General features: G+C 36.9%; 1 protein-coding gene across 3 annotated transcripts in view; it reads right to left on the reverse strand.

The window, feature by feature from the left end:
• Window positions 1-23,663, reverse strand: part of ITGA8 (integrin subunit alpha 8) — a 179,470-nt gene that overhangs the window by 91,889 nt on the left and 63,918 nt on the right. For all 3 annotated transcript variants that reach the window (XM_032425577.1, XM_032425579.1, XM_032425578.1), the window contains 2 exons: window positions 16,788-16,993; window positions 14,173-14,364 (listed from right to left, as the gene is read on the reverse strand). In XM_032425577.1, coding sequence (XP_032281468.1) covers window positions 14,173-14,364; window positions 16,788-16,993 — 398 coding nt within the window. The remainder of the gene's footprint in view (window positions 1-14,172; window positions 14,365-16,787; window positions 16,994-23,663) is intronic.

Consider the following 23,663-nt stretch of genomic DNA (forward strand, 5'->3'; position numbering starts at 1 on the left):
AGTGAGGTCACAGGGCAAGCTGCGGCTCCAAATTGGAAGAACTGACAGGCAAATACAGTGAGCCATTTTACTGGGGCAGCAACCTCCATGGGAGCCAGTGCTGGGATGCAGAAACCTGAACAGTAGTTGATGAATTGCTGGAGGCTCAGTGTGGACGACTCTGGGGATTAAAAATTCCACGGGGATCCAGTCATGGGGGCGGGATAGGGGGCAGTGGGGGGGGGGGATTGGGGGAAGGCATGCTTTTGTGAGTTTTACCTCCTGGGTGTCTACCAGGTTCTAACTGACCTGGGGGAAGAGAAATATCGACTCCAGCCCACTCTTGACATCCAGTCCAACATAAAGAGGGGGACTAAGAAGCATGTATAAAGTTCACGGTCCAGAGGCATAGGCTCACTAAAAGACTGAGACCTACTCATAAGATTACAAAACACTTCCCCTCCCCCAACACCTACCACCACATTGCGAAGGCCTATTTATAGCAGTTCCTTTTATTCAGTATATCATGCCCAGTTATCATAATGTTACAGGGTGTAACTAAAAGGCCAAAAATATACAGTGGGAAGAGAGAGAGCAAGCATTAGGACCAGACTCAGACATGGCAGGGATGTTGGAATGACCAGACTTGGAATTTAAAACAGCTATGATGAATATGCTAAGGGCTCTAATGGATAAAATAGATAGCATACAAGGACAGATGCTCAAGGCAAGCAGAAAGAGGGACATTCTAAGAACCAAAAAGAAATGATACAGATCAGAAACACTGTAACAGAAATGAAGAGTATCTCTGATGGACTTATTAGTAACCAGCACACAGCAGCGGAAAGATATCCGAGCTAGAGTGCGTATCGGTAAAAACCTCCCAAACTGAAAAGCGAAGAGAAAGAAGACTGGAAAAAACAGACCAGAAAATCCAAGGACTGTGGTACAACTACAGAAGGTACAGAGAGAAAAAACAAAAGAAAAAGAAGGAAAATAAAGAAATTCTGAAGAAGCCAGAGGGGAAAAATACCTTACTTAAGGAGGAGAAAAGATAGCATTACATCCAACTTTTCTCTAAAACCAGGCAAACAAGAAGAGAATGAGGTAAAATATTTGAAATGTTAAGAGAAAAAACCCTGGATTTTTTTTTCCCCTGCAAAATTACCCTTCAAAACTGAAGGAAAAACAAAGGCCTTCTCAGGCAAACAGAAATTGAGGGAATTTATTGACAACAGTACGACTTCAAAATATGTTAAAAAGAAGTTCTTTAGAGAGGAGGAAATGATGTAAGTCAGAAACTTGGATCTACATAAAGAAATGAAGTGGAATGAAGAGGAACGAAGAAGGAATAAGTGAAAGTAAAATAAAAAATCTTACTTTTCTTATCCTGAATTGATCTAACATGTAACAGCAAAATAATAGCAACACTGTATTTGTATATATATAACTTACACTTAGTATGTATGTATATTTTATTTACACATAGTGTGTGTCTATCATATAAATATATGGCAGCATTGATAGAAGGAATAGAGAGGAAGAATTGGGAGTATTTTATTATTTATAAGGTACCCACACTACATGTGAAGTACTACAGTGTTATTTGACAGTGGGTTTGGATTGGTTATAAAAGTATTTTGCAAACCCTGGATCAACCACTTAATAAAAGTTAAAAAGAAGTATATTCTAAGTAAGGAGAAAAAAATGGAATCATATAAAATGCTCAATTAAAACTACAAAATGCAGAAAAAGAGTGAAAGACAAAAATAATAAAGAACAAAGGCAACAGTGGAAAGTACTAACAAATATAGTGTAAGTTAATCTAATTATATCAATAATGACTTTGAACTTCAATGGTCTAAATACACCAATTAAAACACAGATATTGTCAGAGGGGATCAAAAAACAAGACCTAAGTATATGTGGTTTATAAGACACACACTTCAAATATAAAGATGCATGTAGAATAAAAGTAAGTGGATGGAGAAAGATACCATGGTAACAGTAATCAAAAGGAAGCAGGAGTAGTTATATTAATTTCAGACATAGTAGACTTCAAACTAAGCAAAGTTATTAGAAATAAAGAGGGGCATTACATAATAATAAGGGAGCCAATTCTCCAAGAAGACATAATGATCCTTTTTTTTAAAATTATTAACATATAATGTATTATTTGTTTCAGGGGTACAGGTCTGTGATTCATCAGTCTTACACAATTCACGGCGCTCACCATAGCACATACCCTCCCCAATGTCCATCACCCAGCCACCCCATTCCTCTCACCCCCCTCCACTCCAGCAACCCTCAGATTATTTCCTGAGATTGAGTCTCTTATGGTTTGTCTCCCTCTCTGGTTTTGTCTTCTTTCATTTTTCCCTCCCTTCCCCTATGATCCTCTGTCTTGTTTCTCAAATTCCTCATATCAGTGAGATCATATGATAATTGTTTTTCTCTGATTGACTTATTTCGTTTAGCATAATACCTTCTAGTTCCATCCACATCATTGCAAATGGCAAGATTTCGTTTTTTTGATGGCTGCATAATATTCTATTGTGTGTATTCTAGTGTGTGTGTGTGTGTGTGTGTGTGTGTACCACATCTTCTTTATCCATTCATCTGTTGATGGACATCTAGGCTCTTTCCATAGTTTGGCTATTGTGGACATTGCTGCTATAAACATTGGGGTGCACGTGCCCCTTTGGATCACTACATTTGTATCTTTGGGATAAATACCCAGTAGTGCAATTGCTGGGTCGTATGGTAGCTCTATTTTCAACTTTTTGAGGAACCTCCATACTGTTTTCCAGAGTGGCTGCACCAGCTTGCATTCCTACCAACAGTGTAAGAGGGTTCCCCTTTCTCTGCATCCTCGCCAACATCTGTTGTTTCCTGACTTGTTAATTTTAGCCTTTCTGACTGGTGTGAGGTGGTATCTCATTGAAGTTTTGATTTGGATTTCCCTGATGCCGAGTGATGTTGAGGACTTTTTCATGTGTCTGTTGGCCATTTGGATGTCTTCTTTGCAGAAAGGACATAATGATCCTTAACGTGTTTGTGTCTAACAATAGATTGTCAAGATATATGAAGCAAAAGCTAATAGAAATGCAAGGAGAAATAGATTAATCCACTATTGTAGTTGGAGATTTCAACACCTCTCTATCAGAAATGAACAGATCCAGCAGGCAGAAAATCAATGAGGACATAATTGAACTTAACATCATCAATCAGTTGGGTATAACTGACATCCCTAGACTGCTTCATCTAAGAATAGCAGAATGCACATTCTTCTCAAGCTCATAGGGAATATTGACCAAGATAGGCCATAATCTGGGTCATGAAACACACTCTAACAAATTTAAAAGACTAGAAGTCATACAATGTTTGTTCTCATACTACAATGGAATGAAACTAGGAATCAATAACAGAGAGATAGCTGGAAAATCCCAAAGTATTAGATTAAATGACATACTTCTAAACAACACTCCAGCAACCCTCAGATTATTTCCTGAGATGAAGAGTCTCTTATGGTTTGTCTTCCTCTCTGGTTTTGTCTTCTCAAAGAAGAAAACCCAAGACAAATTAAACAATATTTTAAATTAAATGAAAATGAAAACACAACTTACCAAAATTTGTGGGATGTAGTGAAAGCAGTGCCTAGAGGGAAATTTATTCCATCAAATATATAAATTAGAAAGGAAGAAAGATATAAAATAAACTAAGCCTTCACCTTAGGAAAGTAGAAAAAGAGGAGAAAACTAAATCCAAAGTAAGCAGAAGAAATAATAATTAGATCAGAAATCAATGTAATTAAAAACAGAAAATCAATGGAGAAAATCAACAAAGCCATGAGCTAGTTCTTTGAAAAGATCAATATAATTGAGCCTCTAGCCAGGCTAAATAAGATGAAAATAGGACACAAATTACTAATAATATAAACGAACAAAGGGATGTTATGACAGATCCCATAGACATTAAAGAGATAATGAAGGAAAACTCTATGCCCATGTATTTGATAATGTAGGTGAAATGGACCAATTTCTTGAAAGACACAATCTGCCAAAACTAACACAAGAAGAAAGAGGTAAGTGGAATAGGCCCACATCTATTAAATAAATTGAATTGACAATTAATAACCTTCCAAAACAGAAAGCACAAGGCCCCAATGGGTTCACCTGTGAATTCTACCAAAGATTTAAAAAAGAAATTATATAAATTATCTACATTCTCCTCTAGAAGATACAAGCAGAGGGAATATGCCCTAATTCATTCTATGATGCCAGTATTACTCTACTATCAAAATGAGACAAAGAAAATACAAAGAAAAAAAATCCTATGAGTCAATACCTCTCATGAGCATAGATGCAAAAATCTTCAAAATATTTGCAAATTGAATCCAACAACGTATAAAAAGAATTGTATACCACAACCAAATGTCATTTAGGTATGCAAGGCTAATTCAATAACTGAAAATCAATTAATGTAATCCATTACATCAAAAAAATACAGAAGAAAAAAATCACATGATCATACCAATAGATGTAGAAAAAGAATTCAACAATATCCTCACTTATTCATGACAAAAACTCTCAGTAAACTAGGAATAGAGAACTTCTTCAACTTTATAAAGAATATCCACACAAAAACCTACAGCTAACATTATACTTAATGGTAAGAAATTTGAAGCTTTCCCATTAAGATTAGGAACAAGACAATGATGTCCCCTCTTACCACTGCTTTTAAAAATCGTAACAGAAGTCCTAGCTAATGCAATAAGACAAGGTAAGGAAATAAAAGGTATATAGATTGGGAAGAGAAGAATTAAACTATCTCTGTTCACAGATGGCATGATCATCTAAGTATAAAATACAAAAGATTCAGCAAATGAGCTCCTGAAACTAATAAGTGATTATAGCAAGGTTGCAGGACACAAGGTCAATATACAAAAGTCAATCACTGTCTCATACCAGGAATGAATAAGTAGAATTTGAAATTAAAAGCACAATACCATTTACATTACCATCCACCCTCCAAAATGAAATACTTAGGAATAAATCTAGCAAAATACGTACAAGTCTATATGAGGAAAATTTAAAAAACTCTGATGAAAGATATCAATGAACTCAGTAAGTGGAGCAATGTTCCATGTTCATGGATAGGAAAACTCAATACTGTTAAGATGTCATTGCTCTACAGATTCAGTGTAATTCCAGTCCAGATCTTAGCAAGTTATTTTGTGGCTATCAGCAAACTGATCTAAAGTGTATATTGAGAGGCAAAAGATGCAAAATAGCCAACACAATATTGAAGAAGAACAAAGTTGGAGAACTGACACTACCCTACTTGAAGACTTACTATAGATCTACTATAATCAAGACAGTATGGTGTTGGTGAAAGAATAAACAAATAAATCAGTGGAACAGAATTGAGAACCCAGAAATACACCCACATAAATATGGCCAACTGATCTTTGACATAGGTGCAAAGGTAATACAATGGAGCAAAGATAGTCTCTTCAACAGATAGTGCTGGAAAAACTAAACATCCACATGCAAAAAACAAACAAACAAAAACCCACCAAAAACCTAGATACAGACCTTACACACGTCACAAAAATTAACTCAGATCACAGACTTACATGTAAAACCCAAAACTATAGAACTTCTGTAAGACAACATAGAAGAAAACCTATAGATGACCTGGGGTACGATTATGACTTTTTAGATACAACACGAAAGGCATGGTCCGTGAAAGGAAGACTTGATAAGCTAGGATACATTAAAATTAAAAACTTCTGCTCTGTGAAAAACAATGTCAAGAGAATAAGAAGATAAGCCACAAACTGGAAAAAATATTTGCAAAAGATACATCTGATAAAAGATGTTATGCAAAATATACAAAGAACCCTTAAAACTTAATAATAAGAAAAGAATCCCATTAAAAAAAATGAGCCAAAGACCTTAACAGACACCTCACCCAAGAAGACATACAGTTGGCCAATGAGCATATGTAAAGATGCTCATCAGGGAAATGCAAATTAAAACAAGATATCATTACACACCTATTAGGAAGACCCAAATCCAGATCACTGATAACATCAAATGCTGGTGAGATTGTGAAACCATAGGAGCTTTCATTCACTGCTTGTGGGAATGCAAAAGGGGTGAAGGTGGCCGAGCCTGTTTATCCTCACACACCTCCAGGCTGCTCTGATATTACCAGTGTACTCACCTGGTTCAGTGCCCTGCTTTCACCTGGGATGCTTTAATGGCTTTTGCCCTCAAGTTCCTTTTTCATGACAGCTCATTCTGCTCATTGCTAATGACTGAAGCAAAAGTGTCATTTTGAATTATTAAACAAAATCTCTTTTTCCACTATTTTCCTAATAAAGTACCAATTATTTGACATGTTATTCAAGGTCCTTCGTTACCGGCCCCAAATCTACCTTTCATTGAATCTCTCCATTTATGCTCTCCTCAGTTTGAACCAAATCACTTCCAAAACTGCCTTTTCTTGTGCTGAGTCTTTGTCGTGCTGTGTTCCTCTTCTGGAATGCTGTCTCCTTATCACCACTTAAAATCATACCTGTATCTTAAGACCTTGCTTAGCCCTTATTTCCCCTGTGAAGCTTCCTTTGAACACCTCAGCGAGCAGAAACTTCTCTTTTTAACTCATTCATTATTATTCTTTTTTACCTCTTAAAATTCTTCTCATATGCTGTCTTGTACTACAGTTAATTGTTGGATGCCTTATTATCTCCATGATTGCATTGTTTCTTAAAGGCATGGATTCTGTCAAAATAGTATCAATGTAGTCATTTATAACTAATATTTAATAATTGCTCCTGCATGTTGTTCAGAGTGTTAACTGCTTATATATATTATCTACCTTAACGTTACCCAAATACCTGTTGTTGACAACTAAAATGAAAAATGTTGACTTACAAAATATAGGCTGAATAATGAAAATGTAATTTGTTGATTTCAAGTAATGATGGTTTGCAACGTAGCTGTTAATATATGGCACCCCAGCAATCTACAGAAGTGCATTACAAGTCTTGATGCCACAGCTGCCATGATAAAACCTAGTGTCTAGATCTTGATTTCTAAATATTGTTATTCAATAAAGAAACTGTAGGTCTTTAAAGAATGGTTGATTTCAGGCTGGCGCACGGAAAATACAAAATGAGCTAAGAGCATATTGTGATGTTATAAAGCAAGGAAATGCTCATAAAAGGATGGGAAATATTATGAGAACATAGGAATGAACTGGAAAGGGTTCCCAATGGCAGATACAGAACACATTAGGCAACAAATATAAACAAATATTATAATGGATTATAGCCCTTAAAATAAAATAAATATCCATGAGTTCATACACATATAAAAAATTGAATAAATGAATGGGTAGAAAAAACATCCTTTTTCTTTAATTTTTTTATTTTTTATTTTAATTCCAGTATATTTAATTTACAGTGTTATATTAGTTCCAGGTGTACAATATAGTGATTCCACAATTCTATTCATTACTCAGTGCTCATCATGATAAGAGTACTCTTAATCTCCTTCACCTATTTCACCCATCCCCCCATCCAACTCCCTTCTGGTAACCATTAGTTTGTTCTTTATAGTTAAGAGTCTGTTTGTTTTGTTTCTTTTTCTCATTGCTCATTTGTTTTGTTTCTTAAATTCCACATGAGTGAAATCATATGGTATTTGTCTTTCTCTGACTGACTTATTTCACTTAGCATTATACTCTCTAGATCCATCCATGTATTTGCAAATGACAAGATTTCATTCCTTTTTATGGCTAATAATCTATTGTATATACATACCACTTCTTATTTATCCATTCATCTATTGATGGACACTGGGCTGCTTCTATAATTTGGCTATTGAAATAATGCTGCAGTAAACATAAGGGTGCATATATCTTTTTGAATTAGTGTTTTTATATTCTTTGGGTAAATATCCAGTAGTGAAATGATGGGATCATATGGTAATTCTAATTTTAATTTTTATAGGAAGCTTCCCCAGTGGCTGTACCAGTTTGCATTCCCACCAACAATGCACGAGAGTTCCTCTTTGTCTACATTCTCACCAACACTTGTTGTTTCTTGTGTTTTGATTTTAGACATTCTGACAGGTGTGAGGTGATATCTCCTCATGGTTTTGATTTGCATTTCCCTGATGATGAGTGATGCTGAGCATCTTTTCATGTGTCTGTTGGCCATATGTATGGTCTCTTTGGAGAAATCTCTGCTCATGTCTTCTGACCATTTTTAATTGGATTATTTGTTTTTTGGTGTTGAGTTATAGAAGTTCTTTCTATATTTTGGATATTAACCCTTTATCAGATACATAATTTGCAAATATCTTCTCCCACTCAGTATATTGTCTTTCAGTTTTGTTGATGGTTTCCTTTGCTGTGCAGAAGCCTTTTATTTTGATGTAGTCCCAATAATTTATTTTTGCTTTTGTTTCCCTTGCCTCAGGAGACATATCTAGAAAAATGTTGCTATGGCTGATGTTAGAGAAATGACTGCCTGTGCTCTCTTCTAGAATTTTTATGGTTTCAGGTCTCACATTTAGATCCTTGAGCCATTCTGAGTTTGTTTTTGTGTGTGGTGTAGGAAAGTGCTCCAGATGGGCTCAGTCGGTTAAGCATCTGCCTTCGGCTCAGGTCATGATCCGAGGGTCATGGGATTGAGTCCCATGTCGGGCTCCCTGCTCAGCGGGGAGTCCACTTCTCCCTCTCCCTCTGCCCCTCTTCCCTGCTTGTTCTCTCTCTCTCAAGTAAATAAATAAATAAAAATCTTAAAAAAAAAAAAAAAAAGAAAGTGCTCCAGTTTCATTCTTTTGCATGTAAGTGTTCAGTTTTCTCAACACCATTTGTTGAAGAGACTATCTTTTTCCCATTGGATATTCTTGACTCCTTTTTTGAAGATTAATTGACCATATAATCGTGGGTTTATTTCTGGTCTCTCTATTCTGTTCCATTGGCCTATGTGTCTATTTTTGTCCCAGTACCAATACTGTTTAGATTTCTATAGCTTTGTAATATAACTTGATATCTGGGATTGTGATACTTCCAGTCTTATTCTTCTTTTTCAAGATTGTTTTGGTTATTTGGGGTCTTTCATTGTTCCATACAAATTTTAAGATTATTTGTATGGAATCACAAAATTTTAAGATTATTTGTTCTAGTTCTGTGAAAAATGCTGGTGGTATTTTGAAAGAGATTGCATTGAATCTATAGATTGCTGTGGGTAGTAGGAACATTTTAAAAATATTTGTTCTTCCAATCCATGAGCATGGAATGTCTTCCCAATTCTTTGTGTCATCTTCAATTTCTTTCATCAATGTTTTATAGTTTTCAGAGTACAGGCTTTTTGCCTTCTTGTTTAAGTTCATTCCTAGGTATTTTACTGTTCTTAATGCAGCTGTAAAAAGGATTGTTTCCTTAATTTCTCTTTCTGCTGCTCATTATTAGTGTATAGAAATGCAACAGATTTCTGCACATTGATTTTGTATCCTGAAACCTTACTGAATTCATTTGTCAGTTCTAGTAGTGTTTTGGTGGAGTCTTTAGGGTTTTCTGTATATAATATCACGTCATCTGTAAATAGTGACAGTGTTACTTATTTCTTACCAATTTGGATGCCTTTTATTTCTTTCTGTTTTCTGATTGCTGTGGTTAGGACTTCCAGTCCTGTGTTGAATAAAAGTTGTGAGAATGGACATCCTTGTCTTGTTCCTGAGCTTAGGGGAAAGGCTCTGTTTTTCACCATTGAGTATAATGTTAGCTGTGGGTTTTTCATGTATGGCCTTTATTATGTTGAGGTATGATCTCTCTAAAACTACTTGGTTTAGGGTTTTCATCATGACTGGATGTTGTACTTTTGTCAAATGCTTTTTCTGCATTTATTGGAATGATCAGATGGTTTTTATCCTTTCTCTTATTGACTGATACATCATTTTAATTGACTTAGGAATATTAAACCACCCTTGCATAAATAAATCCCACTTGATCATGGTGAATGATTTTTTTAATGTATTACTGGATTCAGTTTGCTAATATTTTGGGGGAGATTTTTGCATCTATCTTCTTCAGAGATATTGGCTTATAGTTCTCTTTTTTTGGTAGTATCTTTATCTGGAAAGCAGTAAGTCTAGATTTTGGATTTTAGGATCAGAGGAGCATGGAGTTCAAAAAGACCTTTGGAGAAGCTTTCCATGCATCATGTCACATTCAGGGGAATAATGTCAGGCCCAGAGAAGCTGAGTTACTAAAGGAACATTATCTTGGGAGAGATGGTTCTAGAACTCATGGGTTTTATCTCTCCATTCACTTTTACTTCCACTTTATGACCTGGATTCAAGTCCAGGAACTCTGTCAGTTGACTTAATTAATTCCATTTAATCTAATTCATAAGATATTTTATAAGAAAGGTTATATACTAATTTCTTTTTTTTTTTTTAAAGATTTTATTTATTTATTTGACAGAGAGAGACACAGTGAGAGAGGGAACACAAGCAGGAAGAGTGGGAGAGGGAGAAGCAGGCTTCCCGCGGAGCAGGGAGCCCGATGCGGGGCTCGATCCCAGGACCCTGGGACCATGACCTGAGCCGAAGGCAGACGCTTAACGACTGAGCCACCCAGGCGCCCTATATACTAATTTCTAATGTGTTTATAATGAAATTATGAAAATCTTGCTCAGTAAGGATCATGTTTTGCTTTTCAGGAAAACTTAAGTATCATGTTTTACTTTTCAGGAAAACTTGAGTATCACTTTGAGAAGTAGAAAGAAACTTTGACTATAAGATTTGAATTTAGTTCATCTAAACTTCAAATCAATTTCAAGGAGCTCAATGTTTGATTATGCATTGTTCCCTTGGTTAAAGCCACCTTTTTATTTCTTCTTATGTGTAGGTTCTTTCTTGCTCAGTTGTTTGCTTACACACACACACACACATACACACATGCACATGCGCGCGCACACACACACACACACACACAGCACTCATTAAAACAGATAATGAGTCATTTATTTTTCATTTGGTATAATTGTCTGAGATGGCTTCATGTTATAATCATCAGACATTACGGGCCTGAAGAAGACAATGATAATCTTGGCATTCAGCCCATGTATTTCCCCAGTTTTTATTGCCTGCAAGATTTCTGTGTGTCAACAAAACCTGCACTTCCCCTCCTCCACCCTCCAATATCTGGGCTATGCATTTAGCAAATGGTCTTGTTATACAATCATGTTTCACAGGATTAGGCTAGAACATTGAATTGTAGGGATTTCTGACTATCACAGCTGTTTCTTCTCTGAAATGCTTTCACTCAATTAATGTATACAAGATACTCCTCTGGCCAACCCTCATTTTCCAATCAGCACCAACACAGAGACCTGAATACGTCCATATTTTAAATAGGAAAAAGAATTTTGGTGCCGGAAATGAATATACTCATGACTCCTATTTTTGTATGTGTACCAATGACAATATGCACGGTAAAAAATGGAAACAAATACTGAGTGTTTAAACTAGATTTAGGAAAATTATTCCAAATATTATTTCTATAATAGAATCTCTATATTTCTATAACAAAATCTCCCCATGTCTCTCCATTCTACCATACTTTTCTCACGTACTCTGGATCAAAATTCCAGAGTCATCCTTAGCATCTCTTCCTTACTCACTCCACCTTCTCTACCTTCCATCATGGCAAGTCATTACCAAGTCTTGACTATTGTTCATTTACATTATTACCTTAGTTCTTTCCTTTCAGTTGCCATCGTTATCACCTAGCTCAGGTCCAGTAAATGCCCTCAACTGCCTAAGGGCTTAAGAAGGAAGAACATTTTCCATTCTTGGCACCCAGTAAATCACAGTAGTGAGAAATGGGAGAAGTCCCTTATGCCTCATCTCCCACTTAGGGGTGGGAGGTTGGATGGGGTGAGTGGTGGAACTACATCATAGCAGGGCAATAACCTCCTGATATCAGAAGCCTCTAGGGAGGGTCCAGCAACAGGAATTTTATGAGTGCGTCTCAACCCAACAGAGTCTCCAATATCAGTGTTCATCTGGGCTGGGAGAAGCAAATATGGTGTTGTAAATTAAGAATGGGGGCCATGGAAATTAAATAAGCAAAAGAAAATAATGTCAACTAGTGTGTGTAAGAAAAGAATACCTCCAAAATACAGTCTTGTTTTAAAACTTGATTGGAAGGCTGCCATTTTTTAAATTATGTTCTATGTAATCCCATTTTAACTTAAACACATCATCTCATTTCATATTATAGCAACAATGCCATTTTGTCTTTATACCAACTTCCTATACCTAATTTCACAGAGAAGGAGACTGAAGAGAGATTGGGAAATTGTCTTATGCTTATACAGCTAGGAAACTGTGGAGTCCATTTTGAAACCCATTTTGTCCATCTCCAGAATCCAAGAATGCGGCTTTTCAACACTTTATATGGCCCAATATGTCTGTGAAGTAAAGTAGCTTTGAGTCTGTTCATGTCAATCAAATGGATTTCCTTTTTTGTTCTAAGCCATTTCATAACATTTTGTAAAAAATCTTTTCCCAACTTAGAAAGTGCAAACACACATAACGCAGTGAAGGAAGTATTGTTAGCTCCATAATATCAGGTAAGGAAATGGAAGCTCAGAGAAATCAAGTAATTTGTCCATTGCCACACAGCCCATCTGTGATGGATGGGAATCTTAACCTGGGCAGTCTTATTTCCCTTCCCCTGTTCCCAGCCACACTGCTAACTTTAATAGGTTATTTTTACACTGGTTTGATATTTCCCAAAAAGAAGGAAGTGGAGTGTCATCTAACCTTACCCTACAAACTCTCTTGGGGCACACATACATACACAAAAAATACACACGCATACATACACATGTATGTACATATAAGTGTGAGTGTATGTATGTGTGCATGAGAAATATTAAAAAATAATATTCTAGTGGATATGAGCTGTATCTATCTTCTATGCAGTAGATGGCATAGTAGTAATAATTGCTATAATTGCAATAATGTTAGCAATATAATTGGTCCCATGCCTGCTTTTTGGTAGAATTCTTTTTCCCTAAGACAAGGAAACTAAGTGTCTGGTCCTGCTCAAATACAGAACATCTGTAACTTGCAGAAGAGATCATGTGACAAAGAGTAAATGTAAATCAAACCACCTTTTACATGTCTGTGCTTTTGGTTATTTCAGGTACTAGGTGACCTGATTTCTAGTCAGTCTGGCAGATGAAACAGCTGTAATTCACAATAAATATACATCAAACATCACAATCAACCTTTTTCTTTCTTCCTGCAAAAGGCAGCTGGCTTGTATCAAAAACATGTAAAGAATACTTGCTGCTATCTAACCAATGGGGCAACATATGCACCCCGCCATTAACATAGGTAGGTTTCATAGCAGTGTGCCCAGAAGTGGATAGGTGGCAGGCGGTGAGGACCAGTAGTGTTTCAGCTCCAGAGTTAGCATATTGCAGTTTTATCCACTCAAAGAGACTATCTACAGTTTTTCTCAGTCCCAAATCCTAAGGAAAGGAATCTTATAGGCCCTGAGGTAAAGGGTGACATTTTCCAAAGAAAGTAGGGGGTGATTCGTGGACTGTGCAAGGATCCCAATAAATATCCACTATCATGCCCCGGCAAAACAAAACAAAACAAAACAAAATGGCCCTATGAAATAAGAATAGTAGTAAGAAGTGAGGAAAATAATTGAGAAGAAAAATATTTTGTTTCCTGGTGGGAAAGGGAGGGGTTATTTTATCTGCCTTTATTTTTTAAAGATTTTATTTATTTATTTGACAGAGAGATAGAGCCAGAGAGCACAAGCAGGGGTGGTGCAGAAGGAGAGGGAGAAGCAGGCTCCCCGCTGAGCAGGGAGCCTGAGGTGGGGCTCGATCCCAGGACCCTGGGATCATGACCTGAGCTGAAGGCAGACGCTTAACCGACTGAGCCACTCAGGCATCCCTTTATCTGCCTTTAAATGCTCGTGAAAGTCACTCAGGAATCATGCACAAAAGCCTTGGGCTGTCCATGGTTAAGCTGGGCCTTTGCCTTTACAAGGGAAAAGCTTACATGTGATGCACCATCCTGAGAACGGGCTTCTTTCTAGGAAGTGGGCTCTCTGGCGGGAGAGGAAAGAAACCCTTACCTGGGTAATCATTCTTGTCTATGTCTGAGTCTCCTCTTAGAGTAAAGCCGAAGCCCGAAGGGATGGTCTGTGAGGCCCACACTCCCTGCAGAGTTTGGGAAGGCTTGGTGTTTAAGCCATCCTTGTTCCCGTTGTAAATGAGCACTTTGCCTCTTTGATCCTTGCCTGCAAAGGGGGCTCCGATGGCAATGTCTGCAAATGGGGACACATGAACATATTTTTTAAGGAAAGAAGGTTTTAGAGATAGAATTAAGTGCAGTCTTAACCTAGAATCCTTCTAGTAACCTAGAATCCAAAGGGCTCATTAAGTTTTCCAGGAAAATTTTGTAATGCTGCAGCAACCATAAATTATTTGTTGTCTTTTATCCATCCAGCAAATATTTATCAAGTGACCGCTGTATGTTGGATGCAGTGCGTATGACAGCAAACCAGATGCTGCTTTTAGAGTGTATGTTCTAGTGCAGGTAGTAGACAATTTGAATAGAGAGACAATCAAGAAAAGATGGAGAGGAACCATGAGAGACTATGGACTTTGAGAAACAAACTGAGGGTTCTAGAGGGGATGGGGGTGGGGGATGGGTTAGCCTGGTGATGGGTATTAAAGAGGGCACGTACTGCATGGAGCACTGGGTGTTATGCACAAACAATGAATCATGGAACGCTACATCGAAAACTAATGATGTAATGTATGCTGATTAACATAACATAATAAAATAAAATGAAAAAGATGGAAAGTGACACATTCTATGCAGAAGAATCAAATATATTAATGTAATGGAGAGTGGTGGTTATTTCTAGATTCGGTGATTGGACAGGGTGTTGCTAAGGCTCGTGTTGAAAGTGAAAGCTGGGGACAAAATGGAACCAACTGTGTGAAATCAGAGGGAAGAGCACTCCAGGCAGAAAGAACTGGTGTGCCAAGGTCGAAAGGTCGAAAAAGCTGGGCCCATTGGAGGAGCAGGGAGAGCGTGGTCTACACGGGAACTTAGCGAGAAACAGGGAGGGCTGGGTCACATCAGTAGACTGGATAAAACAGGGGAGGCACCTTTGCAAGGTACTTATGAGTTTCTTGTCAAAAGAAATAAACAATCTCTTGTACAAAGATTACATAATGTAATGATTACACTGTCCCATGAGGGGGGCAGGATGCATTTTACAGTAGAGGACATTGGGGAACCTAGAAAGAACCCTATCCCCTGACTCCCACTTAAATAGAGCACTCAATGAAGAGTAACTTCCACACATTGTGCTCTTCAGGATTGTTTTAAACAATACACACAAAGACTGAGTTTTACATAAAAAAGAGCAATAAGAACACAATAACATAATAGCTCACCCCAGTGGACGACAGTTATGTGTCCTCACTTTGTTGTTTATTTCTCTTTGCTCCAAAGTAAGTCTGGTAAGACTAAGTAAATCATGAATTGATTTTACTACATAATGAGGATCATAATTCCAGTTTCATTTAACAGGTAAAGGGATAAATATCTCAAATCTCAGATCATGGTGGAAATTAAAGATATCATCATGTGACAGGTGCAAAGGGGCCCTTCCTTCACCTCCTCTAAGTCAGTTCACATCTGTCCCGTGTTTCCTCCCACTTTGGAATTATTTTGCCCACTTTATACTCAAAAGCAGTGAGGCTCAGAAAGGCAGAACCCCCTTAATGTCATTAAAAATGTTTCTCTTAGCTTTCAAAAATATCATGAAGGGTTTGAGAAAAAAGACAAATAGAGGAAAATATGGTGGAAAAGATGACTTGATAGATAATTTAGCATTATTTATTTCGCTTGGTGCTCAGGGATAGGGCAGTTTCTGAAAGCAGCATATCAGTTAAAGATGAACTTGTCTCTTTTTTATTATTTTCCTGGAATCATGAACTTTTAATATACATTTATGTTTTATGGCACTTTAAAAATTACTAACCATACATTTCTGGGATGTCTTTTTTCAAAGAAAACATAAAATGCCAAAAGCACTAATGAATACTGATCTGATGCAAACACTCCCTAGGCTATTTTGCTGGAGCAAATTCCTGTTACTCCCTTGAACTTTAAGAAACCCATTATACCTTGCTTCTTAATTTAAAGGTCCCGAACACGTATGCAAAACTTTGTGTGAGCTTGCATGTTTTTCTGAGAAGGTACTTGCAAGGCATTCACAAATTCTTAGCTTAAAGAATCATAATCCTAAACTAAAAATTTAACACTACTTTATTGCAAACATTGAAGTTGCCCTTAAGCTAAAGTTTACAGACCAATTAAAATTCAGCATAACCTATACATAGTCCATGTGGGTTAATCACAAGGCAATATACTTGTCCATATATCGACATGTATTTATTTGTCTTGACTCTGTACATAACAGAAGGTTCTCTAGTTTTCTTTGAGTCACTAAATCCAAATATCACTTTAAAAAATAATTGCTGCCTTTATTTAGAGCTGCATATATAAATTTTAAACTGCCTTGAGGTTTTTGATACTTTATTAAAAACCAGTAATAGTAACCGTACCACACACACCACTGTAAATACTTTAAGATGTCATTGTTTCCTTCATGTACCGGTAACATGAATTATGGCAAATAAACAATTTCCATGTATTGGTGTCAATTACCATTGTATCCATCTTGGTTCAGGTCTCCTAAGTGTGCCACAGCACTACCGAATCTCCCGAAAACCTCGGTTCCTGCAAGGATCTGCGGGTCCCTGAAGACAAGCGCGCTCACTTGCAAATACAGGTAAACTTGCCCTACTTCTCTAGGGCTGCTCTCAAATTCACGTTCCATAAAGAGAGGTGCCCCGATCAGTACGTCATCCATTCTGTACGGAACAAAGAGAGAGGTCAGAGCACTGACAGACCTGAGATTCTTTGGGGTACACTTTTAATCAACTAGATTAGTATATTTCCTTGGTATTTTTCCTTTCTCAGGAAAATGAGTATTTTACAATCACCGTATTTCTTTCATTGCTGTCTCTGGGATAGAATGTTGTAAGAACATTGTAGGTTCATTGTTACACTGAACTTTTTTTTATAAAAAAAGATTTATTTATTTGAGAGAGAGAGAGTGTGTACAAGTGGGAGGAGGGGCAGAGGGAGAGGGGAAGCAGACTCCACACTGAGTGGGGGGAGCCTGACGTGGGGCTCGATCTCACCACCCTGAGATCATGACCTGAGCCAAAACCAAGAGCTGCATGCCTAACTGGTTGAGCCACCTGGGCGCCCGTACACTGAACTTTTAAACTATGTTACAATGACTACTTTAAGAAAACCACAGATACTTCACCATTTTCAAAAGCTTCTTAGTGCATTTCTGGAAAATGTAGCTATACAAGTAAAACATATCAAAAAAGATTTTTCTCAAAGTGGATTGGAGTTTGTCTACAACAATAGAACTATACCCTTAAATTATGAAGTTTTCTTTCAGGAATAAGGTTTAAAATAAATTTTGCCTCCTTCTGTCCTCTTGTTACCTTCATTTAAATAAAACAGAGGCCAGAGAGGGTTGTGGGACTGCCTAGAAATATAGAAAGTAAATTTTCCTCCCAAATAAGACTTGATAGTTATTCTTTATAAATGTAGATATTATAGCGGGAAACCAGTAGATAATTTTTAAGGTTGAAAAAAATTCAAGAAACAAATGCCTATGCAAGTTATTTAGAGATAAATTATAACCACCAGGAGAACAAAATCCAAGTGGGTAAAGGTGTTTTCTTCCCAGAGCCAATGGGCACGAAGAGGAATAGAACAGAGCCTTCTAAGCTATTTGAGTTCTTAAAAACGTATGCATGTATCATTTTTATTTTAGAAATTTTGGAAAAAGTCACATCAACCAAAATTCATAATTTAATTGATCGACACTAATGACCTCTGCAGACACCCCTATCTTGGGAGATGCAACAATCTGAAGAGTGATCTCATGCATAAATAGAAATCTGCACTTGACTTTTATGCCTATATAGATTAAGTAACATGCAGAAACTTGCCAACTAAACTAAAAATATTACCATTCATCTAAAAGGCAGGGACGAGGTGGGACAGTTACTGAGAACACAAAACCTCCTTTAAGGTCTGAGACATCTGCCAGACACTCCAACAACACTCTGACCTGCCTTTCTCTCCAACTTCTTGCCTTCCCTGTAGTGGTCATCTAGTCTCCATTTCCCTGTATGATTCAAGAGACATTCTGTGTAACAATTGTATTTAAGATACTGTGATAAGTGAGTCAAGGAATATAATGACTATTAGGTCAACCCTGTTCCTAAGAAATGTACAAGAGAGGTCAAATTGCCACTCATTTACCTACAGACAAGGCAGGGTGAAAAAAAGCATATGAATAATCCAAAATGAATCCTAGAGAGAGAACTGGAACTTCGAGAGAGTTAGGGAAGCCTCTTGGAGGAGATGGCATTGCACCTGGGTGGGATTCTGACAGGTTGTTCTGGAGGCAGGCTTGCCAGGTGGCAGGGTTCTGAGCCCAAAGCAAGCGTCTCCGAGTGGAGTCAGGGCCAGTGAGTGGTCCAGGTGGGCTCCGTGCTAGAGGGATGCCAATGATTTTAATTGGAAAAGCAAAGCATGCAAAGAATTCTTAAAACTTAATAATATGAAATAGCAATAATAATAATACATAACAGTAACATATAAAATATGATACTATTATATATTACATAACATATATTATCATTGTTATACATAATCAATGTTAAATATATATAATATATGTTAGGAGCAATAAGAAAACAACCCAATTAAAAACTGGGCAAAGATTTGAACAGACACCTCATCAAAGAAGATTTACGGATAGCAAATAAGCATATAAAAAGATTCTCGGGGCGCCTGGGTGGCTCAGTCGTTAAGCGTCTGCCTTCGGCTCAGGTCATGATCCCAGGGTTCTGGGATCGAGCCCCGCATCGGGCTCCCTGCTTGGCGGGAAGCCTGCTTCTCCCTCTCCCACTCCCCCTGCTTGTGTTCCCTCTCTCGCTGTGTCTCTCTCTGTCAAATAAATAAAATCTTTAAAAAAAAAAAAAAGATTCTCAATATCATATGTCATTAGAGAATTGGAAATTAAAACGAGATATCGCTAAAAATCTATTGGAATGGCTAGTATCCAAAATGCTGACAGCACCAAATGCTGGCAAGGATGTGGAGCCACAGGAACTCTCATTCACTGCTGGTGAAGAGGCAAAATGGTCCAGTCGCTTGGGAAGACTGTATGGCAGTTTCTTACAAAACTAAACACAGGTTTACCGTATGAGACCATAATCACACTCCTAGGTAGTTACACAAATGAGTTGAAAACTTACGTCCACACAAAAACTTGCAATTGCCAAAAACTGGAAGCAACCGAGATATCCTTCAGTAGATGAATGGATAAATAAACTGTGCGACATTATATAACAGAATATTACTCAGCAATAAAAAGAAATGAACAAATAATCCACAAAATGACAGGGAGGAACTTTAAACCCCTTTTTGCTAAGTGACAGAAGCTAGTCTTAAAAGTCTACATACTGAAGGATTCCAAGTTTATAACGTTCTGGAAAAGACAAAACTAAACAGATCAGTAGTTGGAGGGAATGAGGGGAGGGGAGAGAGATGAATAGATGGAGCACAGGGTGTTTTTAGGGCAATGAAGATATTCTGCATGATACTGTACATGGATACCTGATATTATGCATTTGGAAAAACCCACAGAATGTATAAAAGGAAGAGTGGACCATAATGTAAGCTGTGCACTTTTGTTAATAATGTATCAATATGGGTGGATCGATTGTAACAAATGTACCACACCAACTCAAGATGGTAGTAATAGTAGAAACCAATGGTGGAGGGGAGGAGGAGGGAATATATGTGAACTCTCTGTAATTCCTGCTCAAGTTTTCCATAAACCCAAACTGCTCTAAAAAATACAGCCTACAAAAAAAAATAAGATAACTGGAAAAGTAAATTGAGTCCAGACGTATGAGAAAAGCATGAGTTTTGACGTTATACTGATTTAGATTTAAAACCTGGCTCTTTTCGTAACCAGTTGTGTCCTATTGAACAAGTTACATTACCGAAAAAATGTGAACGTAGAAATAGGCTACTTTATTGGCTACATCACTGAAGATCTCCCTTGGTCTCTGTCTCTCTTTGTGTGTTTCTCTTTGCAAATGCGCACGCACTCGCATACACACAGGTCATACTACAGTATTTAATACATGATAGGTATTATGAAGGCACTGGCCCAGGTGTTGAAGGGAACACACAATATTTTTACATCGTAGCAATGTAAGCAGAAAGAGCTCCCGTTAAAAAAGCAAAATGTATCCCCCTTCTCCCTCTCCTACCTTGTAGGAGCCAGAAACACGGTGAAATGTGACTTTGGGATCATCTGGGGCTGCTAGCTACTTCTAATAGCCTCTTACTTGTCTCCCACAGCAGGAGACCTAACACATGGTTTCTAGCTAGAAACACTTTAAGTGTTACTTGGCCAACTTGTAATAAGGAAAGGGCGGTTATAGATAGACCTGAGGAATGGTTATTTTTTTTCTGTTCTTTTTAAAAAATTTTATTTTCATTCCAATATTGGTAACATACAGTGCTATATTAGTTTCAGGTGTACAATATAGTGATTCAACACTTCTATCCACCACCTAGGGCTCATCATGACAAGTGCATTCCCGGAGGTGTGTAGAGGGCTGGGAAAATAGGAATGGCCATTATTTTGATCTCAAATTCCAGAACCTAAGTTGGATTGCTATGCTTAGGTAAAACATTTTCTTAAAAATCTTACAAGTAACTTGATTAAAAAAAAAAAAAGTCCCATTGCTTGCCATCCTGCTGTGCTCCAGGACCAGAGGAGAGCAAGGATTGGAGTTATTTACGCCCCTGGCCTTCCCCTCACAGGAACCCGGTTGCTTCTCCTTCTGTTATAATTATTGCCAGTGTCAAGAGGCATTTGTTAAACACCTCATTGTGTGTGTTGCTGCCTTGTACTTCAAAGATGTCTGAAATTGCTGGTCTCTATTGTAGAGATGGAATGGGGCATTTTCTCCTTCTATAAAGAAGGAACAAGCCATATAATTGGTCCCCGAGGGTGCAAACATGATTCAGGACTGACATGGTTTGCTCTCTACATTTCTCACTGCCAACACGGAGTTCTAGGAATGGAAAATTACTCAACCCATTATTGTGAGAGCCTAGCACGTCCACGGAAATTTTGGATTCTTGGAGGATTATGACAGCATTGATTTATTTTGTTAGAAATATATTTCCCCAGATATTTAAGTGTAAGTCTTCTAAAATGTTCTAAATGCCATAAAAACAGAGAAAGACATTTGTTTTTCATTTATAATTGTGTTTCCCATAAGGTTGAAAGACAATAACTCTTGGATTTAATTGGTACAATGTGCCTTATAGAATACTTTGCACTTAGTGTCAATATTATTTTATTATGGCAATACTACTTAAGAGCCACAATATATATTATTGTTTAGGCTGCTGTTTTTAAACCTTGGTTTGCAACACATTAGTGGATTGTGAAATCAATTCAGTGGGTCTTGAAAAGCAATTTTAAAAAATGAAATAGAAAAGAACAGAAAATAGAATGAATACATTATGTGAGGGTAAATATTGTTCCCTGAAACTTTTGTTTCAGTTCTATGTGTGTGTGCCGGGTTGCAATGTCAAATGTATTTCTTATTATGGACCACAAGCAAAAAAAAAAAAACAAAAAAAACCAAAAAAAATCCCTGAAAAACCATTGCAGTAGGCTATGTGTGCTATTGGACTGTTTCAAAATTAGTTTGCCAAATCCTGGTTTTGAATGTGTCCAATCCAAGTTTAAAGTTTTAAAATATTTTATTAGTAAAGGTATTTTTCATTGACTTTCTGATACATAGTTGTGTAATAGGTTGGGTACCATTCTAAGGGAATATTATATATATTCTCATATATATATATATATATATATATATACCCAGCCTGTATGGTTTTGTAATCTCAAAAAATTAATGATGAAGAAATATTATTATTATTAATGACGAGGTTTTCAGTAAAATCCATCCTTTCTATTTAGGTCATGTTGGGGGTTTGGATGAGATCTGAGTTATTATGTAAAGGCACTTCAACAAAGGATATATACACTAAGTTTCATTTTATCCAAAATGTGTAATATTTAATCACAATTTTCTTTAACATCTTTGGGTAACATACACACAGGTTTTGTGTCTCTTTTTATGTGTAAATCTGCCCTGATAATATAATATAATGCAAGGCTCAATCTCTCTTCCTTCACATATTGTTTGAGACAGAAACACTATTTTCCTGAAAAGCAAAGCATAAATAGTGATAAAGAATGAGAGAGAAAGAGAGGACCCAGCAATAAGAATATTCAATATGGAGAATCTAGATTCAAGTTTTCTGAGTCAAATGGTGTTAATGTGTTGGTTTCACATATAAACTTTTCTATATTTCTTTTTTCCCAGTAGTAGATACTGCATGCTAATGCTCATAATTAATTTTTGGAACATGGTTATTTATTAACAGAATGCAGATTAGCAGACTTTATACTAGAGTTGATATCTTATCAGCTGAATTTTTTTACGGTGGACAAAAACTAACATAGCTGATCAATTACATTACAGAAATCGATTTCAATTTACAACTTCTTTCTGTTTTAGTTTTCTGGATTTTCTACTTATTTCAATCATAATAGTAAAACCTGTATGAGAGAACACATACTTAGGCTAAATCTGGGGCAAAAACATAATTACCCAAAGCTGATTCCTTTCAAATAAATTTTCTCTAAAATGTTCTCAAGTTAACAAACTGCTAAAATTCTCTTGAAATTTATCTCCTTTGGGCCCTGCAGAGGCAAAAAAACAATCCAATCGATTAAATTGTAATTCTATGAGTTTCTGAAATAGTATAAATACTGTAAGTTTCAAAAGCCAAACGAAAAAACCTTAATTTGCTTGCTTAGGCTCAAGATGAAAAATTCCATCTCCCTTTGTTAAGTTTGTCCAGAAATTCCTAACAGTTTACATTGGCAGAGTTTATGGCTCTGGCTATCTTAAGATAACTAAACTAAAGTTAATTTCACCAGCTTGTTTATATTTTCAAAACAGTCCTCAGCTTGACAGTATCAACCAGCAACCAGCACGGACACCACCATTTGGTCTTAACTTGTGGGGTCACTCACAATACCTGGAGATTTTTTTAAAATTAAAAAAATATTGGGAAAATCCACCCATTTACTAATTTGGTCAACATTACTTAATGACATTGTCTTTTCTCCCCCCCCCATCCCCGATGTCAAGATTTTTGAGCATTTGCAGGGACCTTGCTTTTGTTGCATAGTGGGGAGAGAAAATGTCAAATACTGTCCAAGAATGTTCACTAGGTAACCTCATGCACAAAAGTTCTTAATTATCTCTTGGCCAGAGAAGGGAAAGTCTGGTTTAATCCCGCAGAATATATGGAGTCCTAACTTCTGAACAATGACCAATC

The sequence above is a fragment of the Phoca vitulina genome, unplaced genomic scaffold (genome assembly GCF_004348235.1).
Source record: "Phoca vitulina isolate PV1807 unplaced genomic scaffold, GSC_HSeal_1.0 scaffold33, whole genome shotgun sequence".
Lineage (NCBI taxonomy): Eukaryota > Metazoa > Chordata > Mammalia > Carnivora > Phocidae > Phoca > Phoca vitulina.